Source organism: Rosa chinensis, chromosome 6 (genome assembly GCF_002994745.2).
Source record: "Rosa chinensis cultivar Old Blush chromosome 6, RchiOBHm-V2, whole genome shotgun sequence".
In the NCBI taxonomy this organism is placed as follows: Eukaryota; Viridiplantae; Streptophyta; class Magnoliopsida; order Rosales; family Rosaceae; genus Rosa; species Rosa chinensis.
Window position 1 is genome coordinate 2,670,505 of NC_037093.1, and position 23,621 is coordinate 2,694,125.

General features: G+C 43.9%; 1 protein-coding gene and 1 pseudogene across 1 annotated transcript; both read left to right on the forward strand.

Moving 5' to 3' along the window:
- The first annotated feature begins 709 nt into the window (after window positions 1–709).
- LOC112172597 lies at window positions 710–20,016 on the forward strand (annotated as a pseudogene).
- Window positions 20,017–20,530: 514 nt separating this feature from the next.
- On the forward strand, window positions 20,531–22,496 carry LOC112172596 (30S ribosomal protein S15-like). The gene is made up of 3 exons (XM_040508711.1): window positions 20,531–20,639; window positions 22,150–22,202; window positions 22,314–22,496. Exons 1-3 carry the CDS (start codon window positions 20,546–20,548, stop codon window positions 22,479–22,481), a joined length of 315 nt encoding a protein of 104 aa, XP_040364645.1. The 5' UTR covers window positions 20,531–20,545; the 3' UTR covers window positions 22,482–22,496.
- Window positions 22,497–23,621: the final 1,125 nt, after the last annotated feature.

Here is a 23,621-nt window from a genome sequence, read left to right on the forward strand (position 1 = left end):
TCCATTCATTACGTTATAAACTCATTTTAATCCCTTATTTCATGAAGCGGATCGTTAACAAAGTTCGTTTATTCAATATTCACCAACTTTGTTTTTGTTGGTCTCTAATTTCACTTTTCTTAACCAATAAGTCATATGTAGTTGAATAAATCTCGACGAATTGGTAGACTCGGTAATCCGATATCATAATCTCTTATTTCACATAAGTAGAAGACAACATTCCTCTATAGGTAGATACAAAAGCGGTAGGTGGGTGTACAAATTGGGTGACCTGCTGATGGATTTAGTAATAATGCTTCACTCGTCAAATTTATTTATAAAATTATTTGATGTTGTTTTTTCCATCACATTGGCTAGTTTGTGACATTAACTTAATATTTATTTAAGAAAAAAAAATTATAATAATTTGCCAAGTCTTGCAAAGTTGCAAGAGCGATGAAATCATAAAACACATGCGAAATTTCGTCAAGGAATGGCACTGTCACCAGTGAGAAGCAAGCTAGAAAGAGCGAAAGACCTAGTTCAGCTCTCCAATTGAGACCAAATCTGGTCAAAGAAACCTTTGGTTCGTACGTGTGGCTTCCACTCCAAGAAAGCAACTCCATTTTATTTATATAATTTTCGTCTCCTTCTTGTTAAACTACTACACAAAAATGAAAATACGTAGTCAAATTAATCGTATTATAAATTACAACTGGCATGCTTAATTGGACTTGGGAGTGATCGAGACTGTGAACGCATCGTGGAAGTTGGGTCAAGTCATTAGCTCATTTTAAGGTGATCATATTTTCGTCTGTAACATAAAGGCGCCAAATACAAGAAGAACCCTACACACCTGTATCTTATATAAACGCTACTCAACTTCCATTACTGTCCATCACCACAAGTCCTTCACTTCCCAAGAACTAAATCACAGAGTCACATAGACCCACAAAACTAGATTCCCATTCTTGGATCACCAAAGTTGTTGAAGATGGTTTCTTACGAGTATGTTTTGGCTGGCGTGTTAGTTTCTTTGCTGGGCTCTATTTTCTTCATGATCATCAGCTCTACTTTGGGAGGAAAGAAACAATTCAAGGCTTCAGGTGGGGTAAAGAGTAATGGATTCGGAAACGGTGAGTTTCTGCCGGAAATGGAGGAGGAGAAAAGTACCGATGTTGTCATTGTCGGCGCCGGAGTTGCTGGTGCAGCTCTTGCTTACACTCTTGCCAAGGTTAGATTATGATTTTTTTCTTAGTATTTGATGCGATTCTGTTCTATTTACTTTAAGTTCTGTTCTTTACAATCAATAGCAAGACAGAACCAAAGAATGTTACATATATATAAGAACTTCAAGAGGAGAGTAGTCATAGGCATTACCTAAAGTTTATTACATTCAGGTTTAGGAAGTCTTGCTCTAGTGCCTTCTAATTTGAGCTTCTGAGTTAAGCATCTGTTTGCTTCTTGTGACAGGAAGGACGGCGTGTACATGTAATTGAAAGAGACTTGAGTGAGCCAGATAGAATCGTTGGGGAGCTGTTGCAGCCAGGGGGATATCTCAAATTGATTGAGTTGGGTCTTGAAGGTAAGCAATCACCTAATATAGAATTGTGTGCATTGTAAATGATAAGAGCATAAATATGCCATGTCAATAGCGTTAATCTCTATACTTTTTTTGTTAGTTTAGTATATTTTCTAGTTATTTACGTTGTTTATTTTTTTTTATAGGTATCTTGGAGCAAAGAACGAGAAAAGAAGTAAAAGAGGGATTGAAGTGCAAAATAGGCAAATCTGCCTGTGCAAATCAATCAACTTCGACAGATCACTAAGACCAGCTCACAATGAACCAGATGTTGATCTTTATATTGATGGAAAGCTCCAGATGTCTAGTTTCCAGATATTTTTACGGCTCGTAAATATTATTTTTCTAGAAGAAGTTATGGCCGATTTAGTACAAGAATGTCAGGCTGCCCGTGAATCTGAGGTTGAACGGGAATTTATGTTTTAAAGCCCAAATCACACCGAAAAGCCCGAGAACGAGTTTGTGCATCATATTCTGACTTAATGGGCAATGTGAATGGTTGGAATAAGTCATCAAGTTCAAGAGCCAATAGAAAAACTTCACCTAAGCACGTGAACCCTAAATCTTTTACGTTTTGGGAACACAACAAGAAAGATGAAGGCAACCTCTAAGGATATAAAACGAGATCAATCTGCAGCAGCTCTCTGACTCTCTCTCTCCCTCCCCTTCTTTAGTTAATTTTGTTTATTCTATGTTTTGCTAGTTTTTATTAGTTAGGGGGCTGCTTGAAGCCCCTAGACATGAACTAGAAGATGATTTGACTTTTGATTTTATTTTCTTTTAATCCAAGATGAGACTGTTGTTTACTACTTTTCCATTGATGAATGCTTGCTTGTACGCTTTGAGTGCACGCTTAGTATGCATGTTAGGATTCTACCGCTTTGATTGTTTGATGTCTGTGTCAATAGTTGGACTCCTCAAACCTTCTAGAGAAGCAATTGTTAGTTTTCACTATCAAGTAAACAAAGTCCTAGGTTTAACAAGGCGCTAAGTTTATTGCGATGCCTAGTGATGTCTCAAAATCTTTTAGACCTTAATGACCTCTGCATGTTTAATCTAATAAGCGTACCTTTAGGTTGCATTGCTTGGGAATAGTCTGTGTTGAGCACTTCCTGCCTAGCGTACGAAGTAAGAAAGGGTAATAGGTTGTGTTCAAGCGTACCGAGCCAACCTAAGCATCTTCATCTAGATTAATTGAATTAGAATTAAAAAAATTATCTTGTGTGTGATTGTCGGGGGTGGATGCGTCTTCCCTAGGAACAGTGGTCACTTTTGTGACATTGTTTTGAGTAGTTATAACCTTTGTCCTCTATGGGAAAGACCCTTACTTACCCTTGCTACAATTGACAATCTTAAGTGTGAATAAGCAAAATCAATAGCTTATAAATTTAGCTATCAGTAAAGTTGTTTACTTTTACTTCATACTTATGGTGAAGTAGTTGAATGATTATTACTAAACTGTCACCTAAATTTTGATGAACATTGAACAATATCTATTCGTGACCACAGATTGTGCAAATGAGTGGATTGATGCCCAGAAAGTGTTTGGTTATGCTCTTTACAAAGATAAAAAAAATGCCCAGTACTGTCTTATCCCTTGGAGAAATACAGTTCAGATGTGGCCGGGAGGAGTTTCCACAATGGGCGTTTCATTCAAAGAATGCGTGAAAAAGATACAACTCTTTCAAAGTAATGCAATTTCCGTTCAAGTATATTACAATATTTCTATTCTACGGATTCTTTATGTTACTACTGAGGTGGAATCTGTTTCAAGTTTCAATCTTTTACTCATGTCCCATAGAATTTCATTGTAGTGTGAAAATGGAACAAGGATCAGTGACAACACTAATAGAGGAAAAGGGCATTATTAAAGGGGTGATTTACAAGAACAAGACTGGAGAGGAGATGAGAACATATGCTCCTCTAACAATCGTGTGCGATGGCTATTTTTCAAATTTGTGCAAATCTCTTAGTGCTCCAAAGGTAACAATGGAGCACCTCATGTTATTATTGACAAGAAAGTTTTGTTGGCAGGGGTGTTTGTCATTTCATGAGACCAACATAGTTATTTTTTATTAATGCAGGTTGAAAGTCCATCTTGTTTTGTTGGTTTGATCTTGGAGGACTGTGAGCTTCATGGGCATGTCATTCTGGGAGACCCTTCACCAATCCTGTTTTATCCCATCAGTTCCACTGAGGTTCGCTATTTGGTAGATGTGCCTGGAACAAAAGTACCTTCACTAGCTAGTGGTGAAATGGCCAACTATTTGAAGCTCCTCAGGTAAATTTCAATAACTTGCTTGACTTGATTTGTTTTGTAAACTTGCTAGTTGATACACACACCGCCACCTGAACTGAAATAATCTGGGGACTACTTTGTATTTCAGGTTCCCTCACAACTGTACAATGCTTTTATGGTTGCAGTGGAGAAAGGAAATATTAGATCCATCCAAAATAAAAGCATGGCTGCTAATCCTGTTCCCACTCCTGGTGCAATTTTGTTGGGGGATTCATTCAACATGAGGCATCCTTTAACAGGAAGAGGAATGACCGTGGCACTTTCAGACATTGTTCTTCTCCGAGATCTTCTTAAGGGTCTACGTAATCTCAACGATGCACCTGCTTTGAGCAATTACCTTGAATCATTTTACACACTGTGTAAGGTAAAGCCACATTCGTATAACTCATAACTGAAACTTCTTTTTTTATGACAATGTTGTTGTCGGAGAATTGGAATTGTATATTTATTATTGATAATAGGAGCCCTTATATAGGGAGTTACAAGGTACACAAAAGGTAAGAATCCGAATACAAATGAATACCTAGAACCTTTTCTTATTACAACTCTAAACCCTAGTTTGTAGAGGCACACATTATGTCGACATCGTTCAACACTGCCCCTTGTGCCGCTCAAACTTGGTGATGATGTTTTGATCATTGCCTCACTAAAAACCTTGCCAGGTAACAAAAACCCCGTGGGACAAAAATAACTCTGGTCGAAGGGCAAAAAGAGCACAACACATCATTCACTGTTCAAGATCGAACATGTAGACATCATACCTCCCCCTGATGTCAATATCTCCCCCTGATTGCTACAATCATAGGAGTTCAGACAACTTTCTTAATCCGATGTTCTTCACATGTTTCTCGAAGGTGGATTTTGGTAATGACTTAGTAAATAAGTCCGCTACATTATCCTCTGATCGGATTTGGTTCACTTCAATATTTAGAAGTGCCTGTTGTTGCTGATTGTAAAAGAACTTAGGCGATATATGCTTGGTGTTGTCACGCTCGATGAAACCTAATTTCATTTGCTCAATACAAGCTGCATTATCTTCATAAATGCATGTAGGTTCATCTGTGGTAGACTTTAAACCACAAGTTCCTCGAATGTGTCTGACTACAGATCTTAGTCATATGCATTCTCGCACAGCTTCATGTAGAGTGATAATCTCTGCATGATTTGAGGAAATAGCAACAAGGGTCTGCTTTGTAGACCTCCAAGACATCGCACTGCTTCCCATGGTAAAGACATAACGCATTTAGGAGCGACCTTTGTGTGGGTCAGAGAGATACCCTACATCAGCAAAATCCATCAAGACATCGTTGTCATTTTGATGGAGGGGAGGAGGAGCAGGGAAGGTGACGTTTTGCCTTGTGGAGTCCGATCCCACACTTCCGTTATTTTTTTTCTCTCTATAGGGATAGACCAAGCTCATATCAATCGTACCTCTCAAGTATCGAAAGATTGTCTTTACACCAATCCAATGGCGGGGTGTTGGCGCAGAATTATGTCGAGCTAACAAGTTCACTGCAAATGAGATATCCGGTCTTGTGCATTAAGCTAAGTACAATAATGCGCCTATTGCACTTAGATAGGGCACTTCAGCCTCTAATAAGTCTTCGTCCTCATCCCTTTGACGAAATGATCTTTTTCGGGCTCAAGACCACGGCCGATCATGGGAGTACTCACAGGCTTTGCTTTATCTTCATTAAAGAGCCTTAGTAATTTTGAGTATATGCTGACTGGTGGATCATAATCTCATCACTGCGGTGCTCGAGTTCTAATCGGAGGCAAAACCGTGTTTTCCCAAGATCTTTCATCTCAAATTCAGATTTCAAGTACTTAGCAGTTTCCTTTAACTCATCTAGAGTTCCAATTAGGTTCATGTCGTTGACATAAACTGCTACAATTGCAAATCTGGAACTTGTTCTTTTTATAAACACGCATGGGCATATTTCATTGTTCTCATATCCCTTCCCAATCAAGTAGTCACTTAGACGGTGTACATACTGGGAAGTCAACTAGGTTTGGCACTATCGGCTGGGCCCCATTGGTACTCCCAGGTACTATGCCATGGGCCGAGTTCACGGCCCACCATGGAGGGCCTCACATGGGATCCACCCAGGACACCCAGGGCCCGGGGTAAGGCTAGCACAGCCCATCTATATACACAACAAGAGGGCTGATATGACATCAGAAGAACCTGTCTCCCACATCGAGGATAGGGGAGACTCCTTTCCTATGCTCGAATATAAAGACATTAGCACAACCACCTTTCAGGAATAATAACTCCTTTATCCACAATTTAATCTACACATATTAGTTTCTCACTCAGGCATCGGAGAGGTATAAACCGTCCGGTACGGTTTGTCCCTCTGATGTTGTGTTCTTGATACAGGATTCAGGAGTTAGATCGGTACCCCAGACGGTATAGCATTCTGTGTGAGGTACCCGGGGAAAGCCACCAGAAACATTGGCGCGCCAGATAGGGGGAAGTACATGGATGAGCCAGAAGTAACAGGAGAGGGTAGAAGTGTCGCCCGGGCACTGATATTCTCTCCGGGAACTTCGTCAGCAGAGGCGCCAAGTGTTCAGGGAGAAATCCATGGTCTCGGATCCTTGGACCCGATAGTCCAGGATCATGTGACTCCGGTATCGGAGTTGGAGTCTATGCGAGCTGAGATCGCAGCCTTCAGGGAACAATCCAGGATCGATCGGGAACAACAGAGTACCGATAGGGAAACAAACCGCCTTACGCAACAGAGAATGCAGGATTTGGAAGATGAAAACACAACGCTGGCCCGAGCACTGGACAGGAGGCACCAGCACAACGAGGCACTCACTCAGGCCCTGGCTAGAGCATCCCAGCTAGCAGCAGGCGTGAACGCTGCCCCGATAATAGGAGACACCAGCACTGCCCCAGCACCTCCTACGGAGGGCAGTCAACGGATAATCCAGATACCGGTAGACTTATTCCCGGAAAGCTTGAGGCATCTGCCACCACCACCGTTACCACAGCCAGTTCACAATATCCCACCGGTAACCGACGCAAACACTGCATTACTCGTACAAATGAGCAACTCTTTACATGCCCTGCAGGCAAGGGTACAGGCCACAGAAAATAGAGACACCTGGAGAGCTATGAACAGTTACGAGGACCGTCCGGGGCCTTTCACCCAACAGGTTAGAGGAGCCATTCGAGCAAATACATCGAAACCACTGAAGATTGACTATACGGGAGTTGGAGACCCCTACCAGCATCTACAGGCTTTCCGATCGCAAACAAACGCCAAGGGATATACGGACGAGGTGTGTTGTAATATGTTCCAGGAGACCTTGTCAGGGGAGGCTTTGAGTTGGTTCTACGAACTGCCGGTCGGTTCTGTAGGGAATTTTAAGGAGTTAGCTGACAAATTTGTCACTCGATTCATCTTACGCTCTGATGGGATACACACACCAAAGGGCCTGTTAAAATTCCAGCAGGGAGAAGATGAAACTTTGAAGTCTTTCGTAAATCGATGGCAGGCGGCTACCGCTAAGTGCCGGGACCTTAATAAGGAACTGGCTGAGCTGGCTTTCAGGAGGGGCTTAAGGCGCGGAGAATTTCTCTACGGGATCAACCATAATCCTCCAGCTAACTACGACGAGCTGATGGCCACTGCCATCAGACACGCTCAGGCCGAATTCGAAACATACGGGGACACCCCCAAACCAGAGCTAAGATTCTCCGCACCTGCCTCGATTGTCAGGGATGAGACACGAAAGAGGGAGTGGGTCCATAGTCATGATAGGTCACCCCATACCTCGAACAAAAGAAGCAAGGAGTCCTCGTCCAAATCCAACAGTTACGGGACCACTCACCCCCAACAGGAACCGAGGGTACAGCAGGCCTCGCGGACACCACCACCACCCCGGTATGAAGTATTCACAATCCTCAACGCTTCATACGAGACTATCTGGAACGAAAACAGAGATGAGATACCGGGACCACCCCCAAGGAAGTTCCCGAAAAGTAAACTTACCCAGCAGGATACCGGAAAGTTCTGCACTTATCATGAGGATGCCGGACACAATACCAATCTCTGTGTTGCTTTAAAAAATACAATCGAGTCCCTCATCCAGAGGGGCAAGCTTCAACGATACCTACCTGCCAAGGAGATAGGAGCTGTAGACGTGTACGGCCAGATCTTCACGATCCACGGTGGAGGCCCGAAAGAGTTGCCTCCCCAGGGGAAGAAACGAAATTCTAGTTTAGGCCGTCCGGAAGTTTTCAACTTCCACAAGGCCCCGCAGCAAGACGGTGGCACCAGGTGGACATCGGTGACATTCCTGCAGGAGGAAGAAGCCGATCTGAGGATGCCCCATGATGATCCCTTCCTAATCACTCTCCAAATGGACCACTATATAATGTCCCGGGTGCTCGTGGACACCGGGGCCTCAGTGAGCGTATTATTTCGCGATGCATACAAAGCTTTGAATAGAGGAAGAGCCAAGCTGTCACAAGATAATGAGCCCCTCATTAGTTTTTCAGGAGATATCGTCCAACCACTCGGATCAGATTACCTATCGATCACAATAGGCGAAAGTCCGAATTGCTCAACCATCAAAACAGAGTTCATCGTAGTGGACTGCGTCTCGTCCTATAATGCTATCCTGGGCCGGCCGGCACTTTGGCTTCTGAAAACCTTCATAGCAGGTCACATGCTGATGATGAAAGTGCCGACCCCGGCCGGCACTGCTACGATCCGGGGTGATCAGGCCGCCGCGAGGAAATGCTATTCTCTAACTGTATCTCGCGGTAAAAGAAAGTCTGAAATGTTGCACGTAGCTACGAACCCTCTGATGGACAAGTACGAGGATCCCAGAGATGATACCGGTTAAGAAGAAGAACGGCCCGGTGCCGTAGAAGACGTTGAAGAGGTGGTGCTATCAGAGCAGTTCCCGGACAGGACTGTTAGGATAGGTACTAGGCTGTCTCCGGTTGTTAGGGAAGGGTTGATCTCGTTTCTCCGTTCTAACACATCCGCATTCGCCTGGTCGTATGAGGACATGCCCGGTATACCGACAGAGATAGCCACGCACAATCTTAGTATTGTTCCTTACTCGACACCGGTAAGACAAAAACGAAGGGCCTTCACACACGATAAGTACCGGGCTATGCAGGTTGAAGTAAAGAAGTTGATAGCCATCAACTTTGTCAGGGAAGTAACATACCCCCGGTGGTTGGCCAACGTGGTCATGGTACCAAAGAAATCTCAGGGATCATGGCGCATGTGTGTGGACTACACGAACCTCAACCGAGCGTGCCCCAAGGATAGCTTCCCGCTCCCGTGAATTGACCAATTAATCGACTCCACTGCTGGGTACCGGTTACTCAGTTTCATGGATGCGTTCAGTGGATACAACCAAATTCGAATGAACCCAGCAGACGAGGAGCACACTGCCTTTACCACAGACAAAGGTCTCTATTGCTACCAAGTCATGCCCTTTGGGTTAAAGAATGTAGGTGCCACTTATCAGCGACTTGTCAACTCCATGTTTGAGGAAGTTATCGGTACTATCATGGAGGTATACGTGGACGACATGCTGGTGAAAAGTTTAACTTCGGAGGATCACGTAACCAACTTATCAATCATCTTCACCATCATATTGCGCAATGGTATGCGGCTTAACCCACAGAAGTGCATCTTCGGGGTCGAGGTAGGAAAATTTCTCGGGTACATCATTAGCCACAGGGGAATTGAGGCCAATCCGGAGAAGGTACAGGCTATATTAGACATGGTATCCCCAACCTACCGGAACGAGGTCCAATCTCTTACTGGAAAGGTCGCCGCCCTGTCAAGGTTCATCTCCAGGCTGACGGACAGGTGCACTCCTTTTTTCAAGTTGCTAAAAACCCAACACGTCGAGGTAATATCCTGGACAACGGAGCACGAGGCTGCTTTTCTTGGCCTGAAGGCATACTTGTCAGAGGTACCTCTACTCTACAAACCGGTTCCCGGAGATATGCTCTACATATATCTGGCGGCATCGTCAACAGCTGTGAGCTCAGTTCTAATTAGGAAGGACTCCGATTGCGAGTACCCAGTGTACTATGCTGGAAAAGGGTACACTGGTGCAGAATCCAGGTACCCGGACATTGAAAAAGTGGCACTAGCTCTCCTGGTATCAACCCGGAAGCTCAGACATTACTTCCAAGCACACTCAATCACCGTTTACACTAATCACCCATTGAGGCAGGTTTTACAGAAACCAGAGACATCGGGCAGGTTAATTAAATGGGCCATCGAGCTAGGGGAGTTCGATATCAAGTACCAGCCCCGGACAGCTATTAAGGGCCAGGCAGCAGCAGATTTTATTTCCGAGTCAATTCCCTCCCATAACCCACCCCTGGAATCACCTGAACCGCTAACCCCAGTTCCACCTCACCCAGGCACTTGGCGATTATACGTTGATGGCGCCTCCAACAAGAAAACCAGTGGAGCAGGTATCCTGCTAATTAGCCCGGACGATCAAGTATACGAATACGCCCTCAAATTTGCCTTCAAAGCATCCAACAATGCCGCAGAGTACGAAGCACTCATAGCAGGTCTGCAGATCGCCCGGGAACTGGGGGTACAACACCTTAGTATCTTCAGTGATTCTCAGTTAGTCGTAAAACAGGTCAGCGGTAACTTCGAGGCAAAGGAGCCCCACATGTCCTCCTACCAGGCCTTGGCCCGGGCATTAGTTCAGAGGTTTACCTCCTACATTTTTACCCAAATACCGAAGGCAGAAAACGACAAGGCAGACGCCCTTGCTAAGCTCGCATCAACTTCTCCAAGCCCTACCTATGGGGCCACTAAGGTCGAAATACTCGCGGGGCCTAGCACTTCTAAGACGGTGTCAGAAATATTTGCGGTAGATCACACAACTTCATGGATGGACCCAATTTTGAAATACATGGTCGACGGCCTAGCACCGGATGATAAGGTCGAGGCCAGAAGACTACAGCTAAGGTCAGCTCGATACACGATCATGAATGGTAAACTGTACAGAAGAGGGCATTGCTTTCAAAACCTGAAGTGTGTAACGCCGGAGGAAGGTCACAAAATAATGAGGGACATTCATGCTGGTGAATGTGGTAAACATGCCGGAGCCCGATCTCTTGCACACAAGACCCTTAGGGCAGGATATTTCTGGCCAACCATGTCTGCCCTGGCCCAAACAATATCCAGTTCGTGCCACAAATGCCAAATGTATGCAAATATCCCAAGGGCACCGCCCATCGCCCTTTCCATTCTCCTTGCACCATGGCCGTTCTGTCAGTGGGGTTTGGACTTGATTGGTAAACTTCCCACAGCGGTGGGACAGTTCTAATACGCCATCGTTGCCGTGGACTACCAAACAAAGTGGGTAGAGGCAGAACCTCTCGTCACCATCACCACGGAAAAGGTCAAAAGTTTCCTATGGAAGAACATCTACTACAGGTTTGGAGTCCCGGATACCATAGTCACGGACAATGGTACCCAGTTTGACAATGATGAGTTGAGGGCTTACACACAGAACCTGGGCACTAAGATCCTCTATGCTTCCCCGGCTCACCCCCAGACCAATGGTCAGGTCGAAGCTGTCAACAAGATCATCAAGAAAATACTGAAGAAAAAGCTTGACGAAGCCAAGGGTCTTTGGGCTGCTAAACTCCCGGAGGTGTTATGGGCTATCAGGACCACGACAACGGAGGCCACCGGAGAGACCCCTTTCTGCATGGCTTTTGGATCAGAAGCAGTACTCCCTATTGAAACACAAATCCAGAGTCCCCGGATCGAATACTTCGATGCGGGTACCAACTCGGAAGGCCTACACCTCGATGCTGATTTACTCGAGGAACGAAGAGATGTGGCACACATGCATAACTTGGCAAACAAGCGGAGGATAGCTCGTTACTACAACTCCAAGGTACAGTCCCGGACATTGAAGTTGGGGGACTGGGTCATGAAGCAAGTCTATCCAGAGCCCCGGGGACTGGATCCATCCTGGACAGGCCCTTACGAGATCCTTGAAGAGGTAGGCCCCGCAACCTTTTTTATCCGGGACATGGACGGGGTCGTTTCCAAGCATCCATGGAATACCCAGCGCCTGCGGTACTATTACAAGTAGCTCAGATGAGCATCTTGTCCTAGCTTTTGCTTTTTGAACATACAGCTATGGCAAGCTACCCATCGGGTACTCATTCTGTATTTAACCACCATGTGGTATTTGAATGGAAAAATGAATTATTCAGACCATTTCTAGCATTTTTTTTACCTACCCCGGACATTCCCGGACATAGCTATTGTCAGTTACTCTATTTCGGTAATAAGTGATGCAAACAAATGCTTAAGCTACGAAAATCCTAGAAATTTTAATTCCTTTCCAATTCCCATTCAAATTCAGGATGTTTCCATTCACAAAAAGCCTGGACTACCAGACAGAATTGGACAATTGTTCAAACGGATAATTCCAAAAAAAAAAAAAGGGGTAATCTTATTTACAACCGATCGCCACCGGTACTCTGGGACCCACTGGCACCAGACTTGACCGCCGCCTCCCGATCTTTCTTCTTTTTCTCCAGGAGACCCCGCCTGAATTTAGCTTCATCTAAATACCCGGCCGCCACCCACTCCTTAAACTTCATGATGACAGCCTTATCTTGGGCAGCAGTGAGCATAGTGATGAGCTCTTCGGAGGACTTGTACTCCTCCACGGCCTCGTGCCTCTCTGCGGGAAGGCGATCCTCCAAGTGGTCTGCCTTCTCCTTCCATGACACGGCAGACTCTGCGGCTTTTTTCTCGGAGTCCCGAGCGTTCTTCACCTCTTCCCGCGCCTCAGAGACTTCACCCTCCAGCTCCGCGATCCGCTGCCTGGAGGCGGCCATCTCAGCCTTCAATGAGTCCCGCTCCTTCTCCAGCTTGGCCTTCTCACCATGAAGATACTTCAACTGCCCGGAGAGATTACTAACCTCCTCCTTCAGATGAGTATCTTCCTCGCTGGCGTCAATAGCGTACACATTGAAGAGTGCCTGCAGATACACCGATTAAAATGTGTATAACAATAAAAATCGATTGCAGAGAATGAAGCAAGACGTACCCGCATCATGGATTCCCGGGCAAGACGGCGATTCTCTTGGGGCGTATTGTCTTTGACCCGAACCCGGTCAAGGTCAATATACTTCAGGTCACCAAGCATGGACCGCACGAACTTTTCATCGGCAACCCCGTACTCACTCAACAGCTGCTTGATGGGCTTCTTGGGGATTACCGGAATGGCAGGAGACAACAAGCCAAGCGATGGCGACGACTCTGGTCCCGGGTGATCTTTCTTCTGACTCTTCGCACCGAAACCCTGAACATCCTGGCCAGTATACGTCACCTCCTTATCACTTCAATGCCGGTGCCTATGGGATCTCTTCTTCTCACCGGGCAGCAATGCCTCGTCGCTACCAGTGGAACGAGAGGAAATAGGCACGGGGGCCGGTACCTTTCCCGTCCCGGTGTCATCTATCGTGATAACGTCAGCCACAGAAGGCTGCAGGACGTGGGTCACGGGAGCGTCGGGATCGGGTTCACCATATCCCTCATCGGTGATCTCCAGAAGGGTTTCTTCAACTGACCGACTTGTACCTTTCGACCCTAGGTCGACATCGATGTGAAGGGCGTCTTCCCCCTGGCCCATCAGTATATCCATCAACTGCGCATCATCCATTCTGTCCTCCTCTTTGCCTTTCCGGGGTTTCCTCTTCGGCGCTTTCACTGCAATCAGTTCCAAGGTTAGTCGAAGGTAAAAAGGACAAGCGACACACAAAAAAATATATATAGTAATATTTTAAACCTTTACCGGGGAGCCACCCTAGCCCTAGCCTATAAAGTATAGAATGCCGGATGAATCTATAAGAGCTCCTCTCTTTCTCTGACCAAATAGCGTATACCCGGGCTATCCTCTTCCTTTCTACTTCGGATAGTGTATAGGACTGGTCCCTGATTGCTTGGAAGGTACCGGTCAGCTGCCACTTCCTATTTTTAATTTGCCATCGCCCCCCAGCTAAGAATACCTTGTTCCTCCACCTTTTGCTCATCGAAGAAGGCATGTCGGTAACTAGTGGTTCGTAGTCCCTAGAGGCAAATGTAACCGTACTCGCACAGGACTGCTTCCTCGAGTACAGTACCCGGTTTACCGCGCGGAATTCATTTATGGAGGGCCACCCTTGTTGGTACAAGTCCCACATGGCCATAATACTGTATATTTGGCGAATGGCGTTCGGGTCAGCTGCCCCGGTGACAGGTTCAGCATCCGCAGCAGATACTGTAGGCACCGGGGAAGCGGTAGCGATAACCCTTGGTGGAGCTGATTCTCGTGCAGCGCCACCCACCCCGGGGCAGGATTCGCGGCCATCTCTCCATCCCTGAGAGGCCGAAGCTCCACCGCGTCCGGTATTCCCCACTTCAATCGCATGTCGACTATCTCCTTCATCGTCATACTTCTCCCGGGTTCTTCGCATACGGTCCCATCCGCAAGTGTATACCTCTGCTTCGGTATGCCCTTGGGAATGGCCACCGTGACTACCAGGGCCTCCGCAGATCCACCCTGGCTCTCACCCTCGTCGGACTCCTCACTGCTCTCCGAGAACACCCCAGTCGAGGATCCCGTGTTCTCCGCTAATTGATCTACTCGGCCTAAGTACCGATCGATATCCACTTCAGCTTGCCTGGCAGAAGACTGGTACGACGATCTCATATCCCCACCCCTGGCTTCTGATTCCATCCTAACTACGGTACTGGGGACCTCAAATCTCGCTATCTGGAACCAGAAGCACAAGGGTTAGCCTAACCAAAACCCAGAAATTCAAGCCAAAACCCATAAAAACCCAGAAATTCAAGCCAAAACCCAGAAAAACCCAGAAATTCAAGCAGAACCAAGACCATTCTAAAGCACGAATTACTCCCCACTTCAAAGCAAAACCCAGAGAATAAAACAAACCCAGAAATCTAAAACAAAAATTAACCCCACACTAGTATTGTTCGTGTTCTGTCTTTATGTGAACAAGAGGACCAAACACAAACAGAAAACATCCATGGCAGAAGCAAAATCATACAAACAAGAGCGAGAGATCTAACCTCTTCTTCGGCAGACGATCGATCTATCACTCCACAAGCACGCACACTTCTCCCTTGGCTTTCCCCTTTTTCACCGCTGCAAATCTTCGAAGTCTTCTGAGTTCGTTTTCACGAAAGTGAGGGAAAACAATCGGTTTCCCTCTTAAATTCAATCTCCAATGCATCAGGGCCGTTGAAACCGAAAAGCCCTCAACCATAGGATCGCTACACGTGTCCCACGCCTCTCCCATTTCTCGAGCTTTGGAAGGAGAAAGGATGGGCATTTATTGCACAACCCAGTCTGCCCCACGTGGCCGACATGCACCGCCTACCCCATCGGGTATCAGAGCCAAGCCCTCTTTCTACCCCATCGGGTATCAGAGCCAAGCCCTCTCTCTACCCCATTGGGTACCGGAGGCTCAGATTTTCTACCCCATCGGGTATCAGAGCCAAGCCCTCTCTCTACCCCATTGGGTACCAGAGGCTCAAATTCTCTACCCCATCAGGTATCAGAGCCAAGTCCTCTCCCCACCCCACTGGGTACCGGAGGCTCAAATTCTCCACCCCATCGGGTATCAGAGCCAAGTCCTCTCTCTACCCCATTGGGTACCGGAGGCTCAAATTCTCCACCCGATCGGGTATCAGAGCCAAGTCCTCTCTCCACCCCACTGGGTACTGGAGACTCAAATTCTCTACCCCATCAGGTATCAGAGCCAAGCCCTCTCTCTACCCCATTGGGTACCGGAGGCTCAAATTCTCTACCCCATCGGGTATCAGAGCCAAGTCCTCTCTCTACCCCATTGGGTACCGGAGGCTCAGATTTTCTACCCAATCAAGTCCTCTCTCTACCCCATTGGGTACCGGAGGCTCAGAGTTGCTACCCCATCGGGTATCAGAGCCAAGTCCTCTCTCTACCCCATCCGGTACCAGAGACTCAACCCTCTTCCTGTCCCAGGGCGTAGGTGGCTTTTACCTACAGCATTGCCCGCTCAAGATCTCTCTTATGAGTGAACTTGGGGGACTACCTATAGGCACACTAGTGCCAAACCTTGAGACAAAATAATAAGTCCCCACCCAAGAAACATCTTGAACGGGAACTTGGGGGACTTGTACATACTGGGAAGTCAACTAGGTTTGGTACTATCGGCTGGGCCCCATCGGTACTCCCAGGTACTATGCCATGGGCCGGGTTCACGACCCACCATGGAGGGCCCCACATGGGATCCACCCCGGACACCCAGGGCCCGGGGTAAGGCCAGCACAGCCCATCTATATACACAACAAGAGGGCTGATATGACATCAGAAGAACCTGTGTCCCACATCGAGGATAGGGGAGACTCCTTTCCTATGCTCGAATATAAAGACATTAGCACAACCACCTTTCAGGAATAATAACTCCTTTATCCACAATTTAATCTACACATATTAGTTTCTCACTCAGGCATCGGAGAGGTATAAACCGTCCGGTACGGTTTGTCCCTCTGATGTTGTGTTCTTGATACAGGATTCAGGAGTTGGATCGGTACCCCAGACGGTATAGCATTCTGTGTGAGGTACCCGGGGAAAGCCACCAGAAACAGACGGTTATACCATATCCATCCTGATTGTTTTAATCCATATAGTGAGCGTCTCAATCTTATTGAAAATGGGCTCCGTGGTTTAGAGCCACCTGACTTGGGTAATTGAAGGCTATCTGGAACCTTCATATATATCTCTGAATCTAGATCCCCATAGAGATATGCTGTAACCACATTCATAAGCTGCATGTCCAGTTTTTCGGAAACTACCAAACTGACAAGGTAGCGGAAGGTTATAACGTCCATTAGGGAGAGTATGTCTCATCGTAGTCAATTCCAGGGCGTTATGAGAAACCTTGCGCCACAAGGCGAGCTTTGTATCTAACAACCTCATTTTTCTCATTACACTTTCTAACAAAAACCCATTTATGGCCAACAGGCTTTATACTTGGGGGTGTCAGCGTTATAGGCCCAAATATCCGTCTCTTTGTTAGTGAATCCAATTCAACCTGGATCACATCTTTCCATTTAGGCCAATCTACTCTTCGTTGATATTCTTCAATGGAGCGAGGTTCGACATCATTGTGCTCTATAATTCCTTGAGCAATAGAATATGCAAACACATCATCAAGGATAATAGAATCTCGATTCAACCACTCATGTACACTAGTGTAATTCATGGAGATCTTCCTATTCCCTGGAATTGGTTCTAACATTGGAGCGTCCCCCAATGATGTCTCTTGGACATAACCATAATCTGGAATATCCTCATGAGACGGGTTATTTATGTCGATGATTAATGGATCTTTTTGTGCCAAACTCGCTTTCTTTCTTGGGCGAGAATCCATCGAACCTTTGGGCCTCCCACATTTCCTTGCTTGGAGCCCGACCTAAGCCACATTGCCATCACCATTAGTGGTGGCGGCGCCATGCCCAATACCTCTATGGGTGGCCCCATGTCTATGATTTTTAGGGATGTTTGTAGCAGGTATATGTGATCAGATCAATCATTGCAGGCAAGTTTGCAGCAGGTATATGTGATCTGGTCACTTTAGCGATATCAGAAAACGCTTCAGGCATAGAGTCTGCTATGTTCTAAAGATCGAGAATTCTCCGCACTTCAATTTCGGACTGTGTGGTTCAGGGATCAAGATGAGACAAAGTGGGGACAAACCACGACAATTTCTGTCGTTCCTGTTGAACATATTTGTTCTTATCTCCCCCTAACGACGGGAAGACTATCTCATCAAAGTGACAATTTGCAAATCTAGCGGTAAATAGATCGTCTGTCAAGGGTTCTAACTAGTGGATAATGGTTGGAGAGACATATCCAACATAGATGCCTAATCGTCTTTGAGGACCCATTTTAGTGCGCTGTGGAGGTGCAATTGGCACATAAACTGCACACCCAAATATGTGTAAGTGTGAGACATCAGGCTCCACTACTAGAAATATTGGCTATAAGGACACCCTATAAGGACACATTTTTATCGAAGTGTCCTAGAAACCTTATGACACTACTACAAAAACTGCATCACACAACACCCATCAGACAAGAGATTAAAATTTTACCGTCGTCTGATAACATGAACTCCATTGTACAACGGTATTAATGAAGTTCTGTTGTGGGAATGCTACCAAATTGATGACTTTTTCTTCAGAGTTCTATCACACAACACAATTAGGCATGTTCTATTGTCTAAATGACACAAAATTTAGCGGCAGATATCCCGCTCAAAATTCCCTCCCAAGACAAGTTCACCAATTTAATCACACAACATAATTATGTTTCATCTGTTGTAAGAATTCTGCATGCTACAACGGTGTAGTTGTTTCTGTTGTGTGAATAGAACGGGGCGCCAAATTCTGCGCCAAATTTTGAGTGGGCGGCAATGTTGTAAAAATTTGACACATTCTACTAGGTATACCGAGTGTGTGATATAAAAAATGGCACAACAGATTGTGGGGATTCTGTTGTGTGAAGGCTCAAATCTATTTGAATTGCTTCCCCCAAACCTAGCTAGGCAGCCAAATTTCCCTCCCTATTTTGACATTGTATACTCTCCTACAACAGTTGTTTAATTATCTGTTGTATGATAAACTCAACTCTTCTATGAAAAATTTATTGAAGTATTCAAGTCTTACTGTCTTACCAAACCTAGACAAGTCTTAGCTATCTGTCGAGAGAGAGAAAGAAAAAAGAACCCAGAAACCTTCTTTCCCTCTCGATCACTATCAGAACTCTAAATCACTATCAAAACTTTCTAGCCCGAGTCAAAACACTCTCAATCGCTCTCAAAACCTAGATATCGGGTTCTAGCTCTCAAAACACTCTCAATCACTCTTACCAAATCGCCGTCGAAAATCTCGAGAAAATAATCCACACTCTCTCCGCCGACGGCCTCTCAGTCCTCCTCAACTGCCTCTATGATGCCTTCGCCGACCCCAAACCCGCCGTCGAGAAAGAGTCTTTGAGTCCTCGCCGATTTCACATCCATCCATCTCACCAAAGGCTCAAGAACGCCGACTCCGGCGTGGGGGATGGTGTCGCAACGCCATTGGGTTAGTTTACTGTGTTTATTGAATTCGATCCCTCTATCAATTCTTTAATCTGAAATTTTGTTTACTGGGTTTGTTGATTATAGGGAAATCTCAACTGATCTCCATTCTCCAATGGGTTTGTTGAGGTTTCCGAAAAGTTTGGATATGAATCCCACCCAGGATGCGGGTGTTAGCAAGGGAGCACTTCCGAGTTTGTTTTATAAGGACAAGGAGAGAAGCGGAGACAAGAGCTCGGATGCATTGAAGACCGAGTTTGTGAAGATTTATAGCTATAAAGAGTTGGGGGAGAAGCTGAGCAAGTTGAGGCCCGAGGAGGGGAAGGAGTTTACATTGGGGGAGTTGAGTGAGAGGTTGGTCAAGTTGAGGATGATGGAAGAGAATGAGTCTGAGTCTCGGGTTGGGGGAGTGTATGAGGACTTCAGGCACAGCTTGGAGATCATCAAGATATCTCAAGAAGAGGAGAAGCATAGGAAAACTTCGAGTGAGTAAGCCATTTTTTGCTGTTTTGATTGGGGTTGATGTTAAGTTTAATAGTTTGTTTTTATACAAGTAGACGGGTTTATTTTGTAAGGCTTAGAAAGAATTGTATATCAGCAGAAACATAATCGTTCCCATACCCAATTCAGTTAATATTGACAATATCTTCTAGGTGTCTAAAGAAACTTGCCCCAGTTCTAAGTTCTAGATCATGGCTAGATTTTTTTATTTTATTTCTTTATTTTGCTTTTCTAAATTGAAGAAAAGTCCTGGCTTATCAATATGTGGATCAAGATTAGTTAACAACTTGGAGCTTGCTCTGTGGAGTAATTTACAACTATAGTTCGAACAAATATTTCAATGTTGTGCTTTATTGAATTTATTTTGGGGTCCTCTACAACTCATTGATTAATGTTGTTTTTTCAGGGCAGAGGCTTCGTATCATAGATATAGGTCAAACTCCTGAGTATATGATGAAGCCCCCGAAGGAAGGCTTGGTTGAGAAGGCAAGTAGAGTTCCTTTATCTTTTGCATTACCTGTGACTTTTCACAATATTCATAAATTGAATTTATCTTGGGGGAATTGCTCGCAATTACAACTTCAATGTAGAAAACTCATGAACATTAACAAGTTAAAAGAAGACATTTATTGATTTTTATAATATATTTGTTTCTGTTTTTGACTATGTCGAATTGTTATAAATGCATATGGAATGAATTTTCAGAATAGCTCTTTCTTAAGGTCCTGAGTACTATCCTGATAGAAATGGAGAGAGTCATTGATCATTATGTGTGTGTGTGTGTGTGTGTGTGTGTAAGTGGCACACAGTTATGTTACTCTAGGTCTTCTTATGTTCATAATGTATCCTATCTATTGGAAAGTGTCTGTTTGTAGAGAGTTTAACGTGCACTTGTATTGTTATAGTTCTCATATGAGGTAATATTTTCAATGATGATCTATATTCAGCAGTTTGGTGCCTAATATGTGTTAAATACTATGTTGAATGCAGTATTTCCATCCAGATAACATGCATGTCTTCTCCAGAAAAGCTGAAAATTGAGCTTGGCAAAGTTAGAGATGAATTTAAAATGTCAGAGTCAAATTGTGGTTCTGCACGAGTTCAAGGTATGGGTTTTGATATTGTATTTTACTACATCTTTTTTTTAGTCATAGAAGAAAGCATTTTTTGTATTCTCATTCTAACTATACAAGTGTAACTTTAATATTTATCGATGGCACGCAATTCCTAATGTTTAAGAAGGCTTGCTTCCTCGTATCTTAATATTTTTAACATTTATCTATATGTACATCACTGCTAGTTCATACACTGTCATACTACTAGAGGAGGATTACTACCTTTTGTAATAGTGCAGGTGGCTTTAGAGTTCTGGTGTTCTTTCCTCTTTTATTCTTCTCTCTTTTTTGAGGTTCAGTTGGTTACATCTGGTGCAGTGAAGAATTTCCTTTGGGCCCGAAGGGGATATAGAGTATAGAGTTGATACAGAGTCTCGTGATTCATGGCAAAGGAATCCCTTGAGTATATATAGAGGGAAAGAAAGCAACAACTGATGTTTTGAGAATATGGTCCCAGTTAGAGACTTTAAGCACTCCAAGCACTGCACACACATTCTTTTTGCTTTTTATTTTTTATTTTTTTTTTATCATAGAAACCTCTATCGATTCACAACAACCTTAGACTAGTTTTATAGGACTTAGTTTTGTGTCTCAGTTGAGTTTGTTCATCTTTCTTTGGTTGTGAATAAGATTCTTTTGCTTATCAGAAAGGGGAGGAAGAGAACAAGGTGAAATTGGTATTTGGTTGCTGGTTAGAATACAAATTCTTGTATTTTGGACAGCAGCTACAACATGGATGTGATATTAGCATGTAGGAATTACTGGAAGGGAAAGGGCATTAAACTGATGTTACTTATGTTAGGCTTTTGTTCATGTAACTAGAGGGAGAGGTTGTAATTGCAATTGAGAAAGGAAATACGATGTGTTATTGTGTAGTACAGTGACCCAAGAATAGTACTTCATTTTCATTTATAAGTTCAGTCACAAAATGATCATCAATTGTGTTAAGGGTCGTATTGCTGGAATTTTAGGTTACAGTAGTACTTCATTTTCATTTAATGAAGCTCAGGTGGCTGCAAATGAGAAAGGATAAATTAGTAGAAAATTTTTGGAACCTCTCTAAGGCCTTGTAGGAGTCTGACTATTGCTGTGATCTCATCATTTAAGAAGAGCATGTGATGGCTTCTGTTGATGGGGAGTCCATCTGCATTCTTGAACTGGACTGAGTCAATTTTGAAGGGGTCGCCTGAGCATCAGGCCTTGTAGTTGGAGCCTCTGGACAGTAATCCACATCGATATGACACCTTAGCGTTCATAGGGTTGGGATGGCTGCTGTCGTAGTTCTTATGTTTATAATTTGAGGGTTGAATATGAACTTTTGGGTATAAAATTGCAGGGGAGGCCCCATAGAATTTCTTTTAGGAATAGCAAATTTCTCTTTCTTTTCCTGGCTGGGAAAAAAATAATGATTTCAACTTTTCTGTAATTATTACACAAATGGTATGTTTTCTACTTGTGATACTTGTGGAGGTTTGCTAACCCGTTTCTCTTCACTCCGCAGTGGCACAACTCACAACTAAGATCAAACATCTGTCTTCAATTTTACACAAAAAGGTAACAACCATTGATTTGCTTAAAATTTTGATTCATACGTAAAATAATATGTTTAGCATCTGATTCAGTAACAAGCTTCTGTCTCAGTAAAAACTCATATTTCTTTTGTAGGATAAGCATTCACTTAAGGGTCTTCAAGCAATGGTGCAGAGGAGAAAGAAGCTATTAAAGTATCTTCGAAGAACTGACTGGGACTCTTACTGCCTTGTTCTCTCCAAACTTGGTCTTCGGGACACGCCAGATGTCAAACAAGAGTACAGGAAACATTACAAGAATTAAAGCATTTGATTTTCTCTTTGTTTCTTCAGTTGTATCAGCTTTTGCTTTCTTTCATGCAGCATATGTGCATGTTTTTGGAACTTGCATGTTGTATTAGCTTTTGCTTTCTTTTAATGTAATTAGCTAGAATGCCTTCTTCTTTGGTTTTATGGAATGGATGGATATATGAAAGCTACCTCTTTTGGTACATTAGATTGTTGAATTAGAGTATTTGAATGCCTAAATCTTATATTTTGTGCATTATTTTTGTGGAAATATTTCAAGTAAAGAATTGAAAATAATCAAACAACAGTCGATTATGTATATATCGTTAAGGGGAAATTACTGGTCACTCCCTGTACTTTTAGGGCGTCGACAGTTCAGTCCCTGCTATCCTAATTTCGACAAGTTACTCCTCAGACTTTCAAATCTCACACAATTTGGTCTAAAATGACTATTTTGCCCCTCCCTTCCTCTTTTTGTTTTTTATTTTTCTCTCCTCTCCCCTCCTTTCTTCTAAAATTCATAATTAATTCATACGAACTCCGATATTTGTGTTCCATATATGTACGAGATCGTATCGATGAGCTCCACAACTTTTATGAAGAAAGTTTTTCCAAATTTTGTATGTATAAAAAGTCAATTTTCACGACCGCTCCAAATAACATTCGTTTCGAAAATCCACTTTCTTCTAAAATTCATAATTAATTCATACAAACTCTGATTTTTGCGTTCCATATATGCACAAGATTGTATCAACAAGCTCTACAACTTTCATGAAGAAAGTTATTCCAAATTTTCACTACCCCCCCTAAATAGTCATTTTCACTACCCCCCCTAAATTTTGTACGTATAAAAAGTCATTTTCACTACCCCCCTAAATAACGTTCGTTTCGAAAATCTCCTTTCTTCTAAAATTCATAATTAATTCATACGAACTCTGATATTTGCGTTCCATATATGTACGAGATCGTATCGAGGATCTCTATAATTTTTATGAAGAAAGTTTTTCAAAATTTTGTATGTATAAAAAGTCAATTTTCACGACCCCCCCTAAATAACGTTCATTTCAAAAATCTCCTTTCTTCTAAAATTCATAATTAATTCATACGAACTCCGATATTTGCGTTCCATATATGTACGAGATCGTATCGATGATCT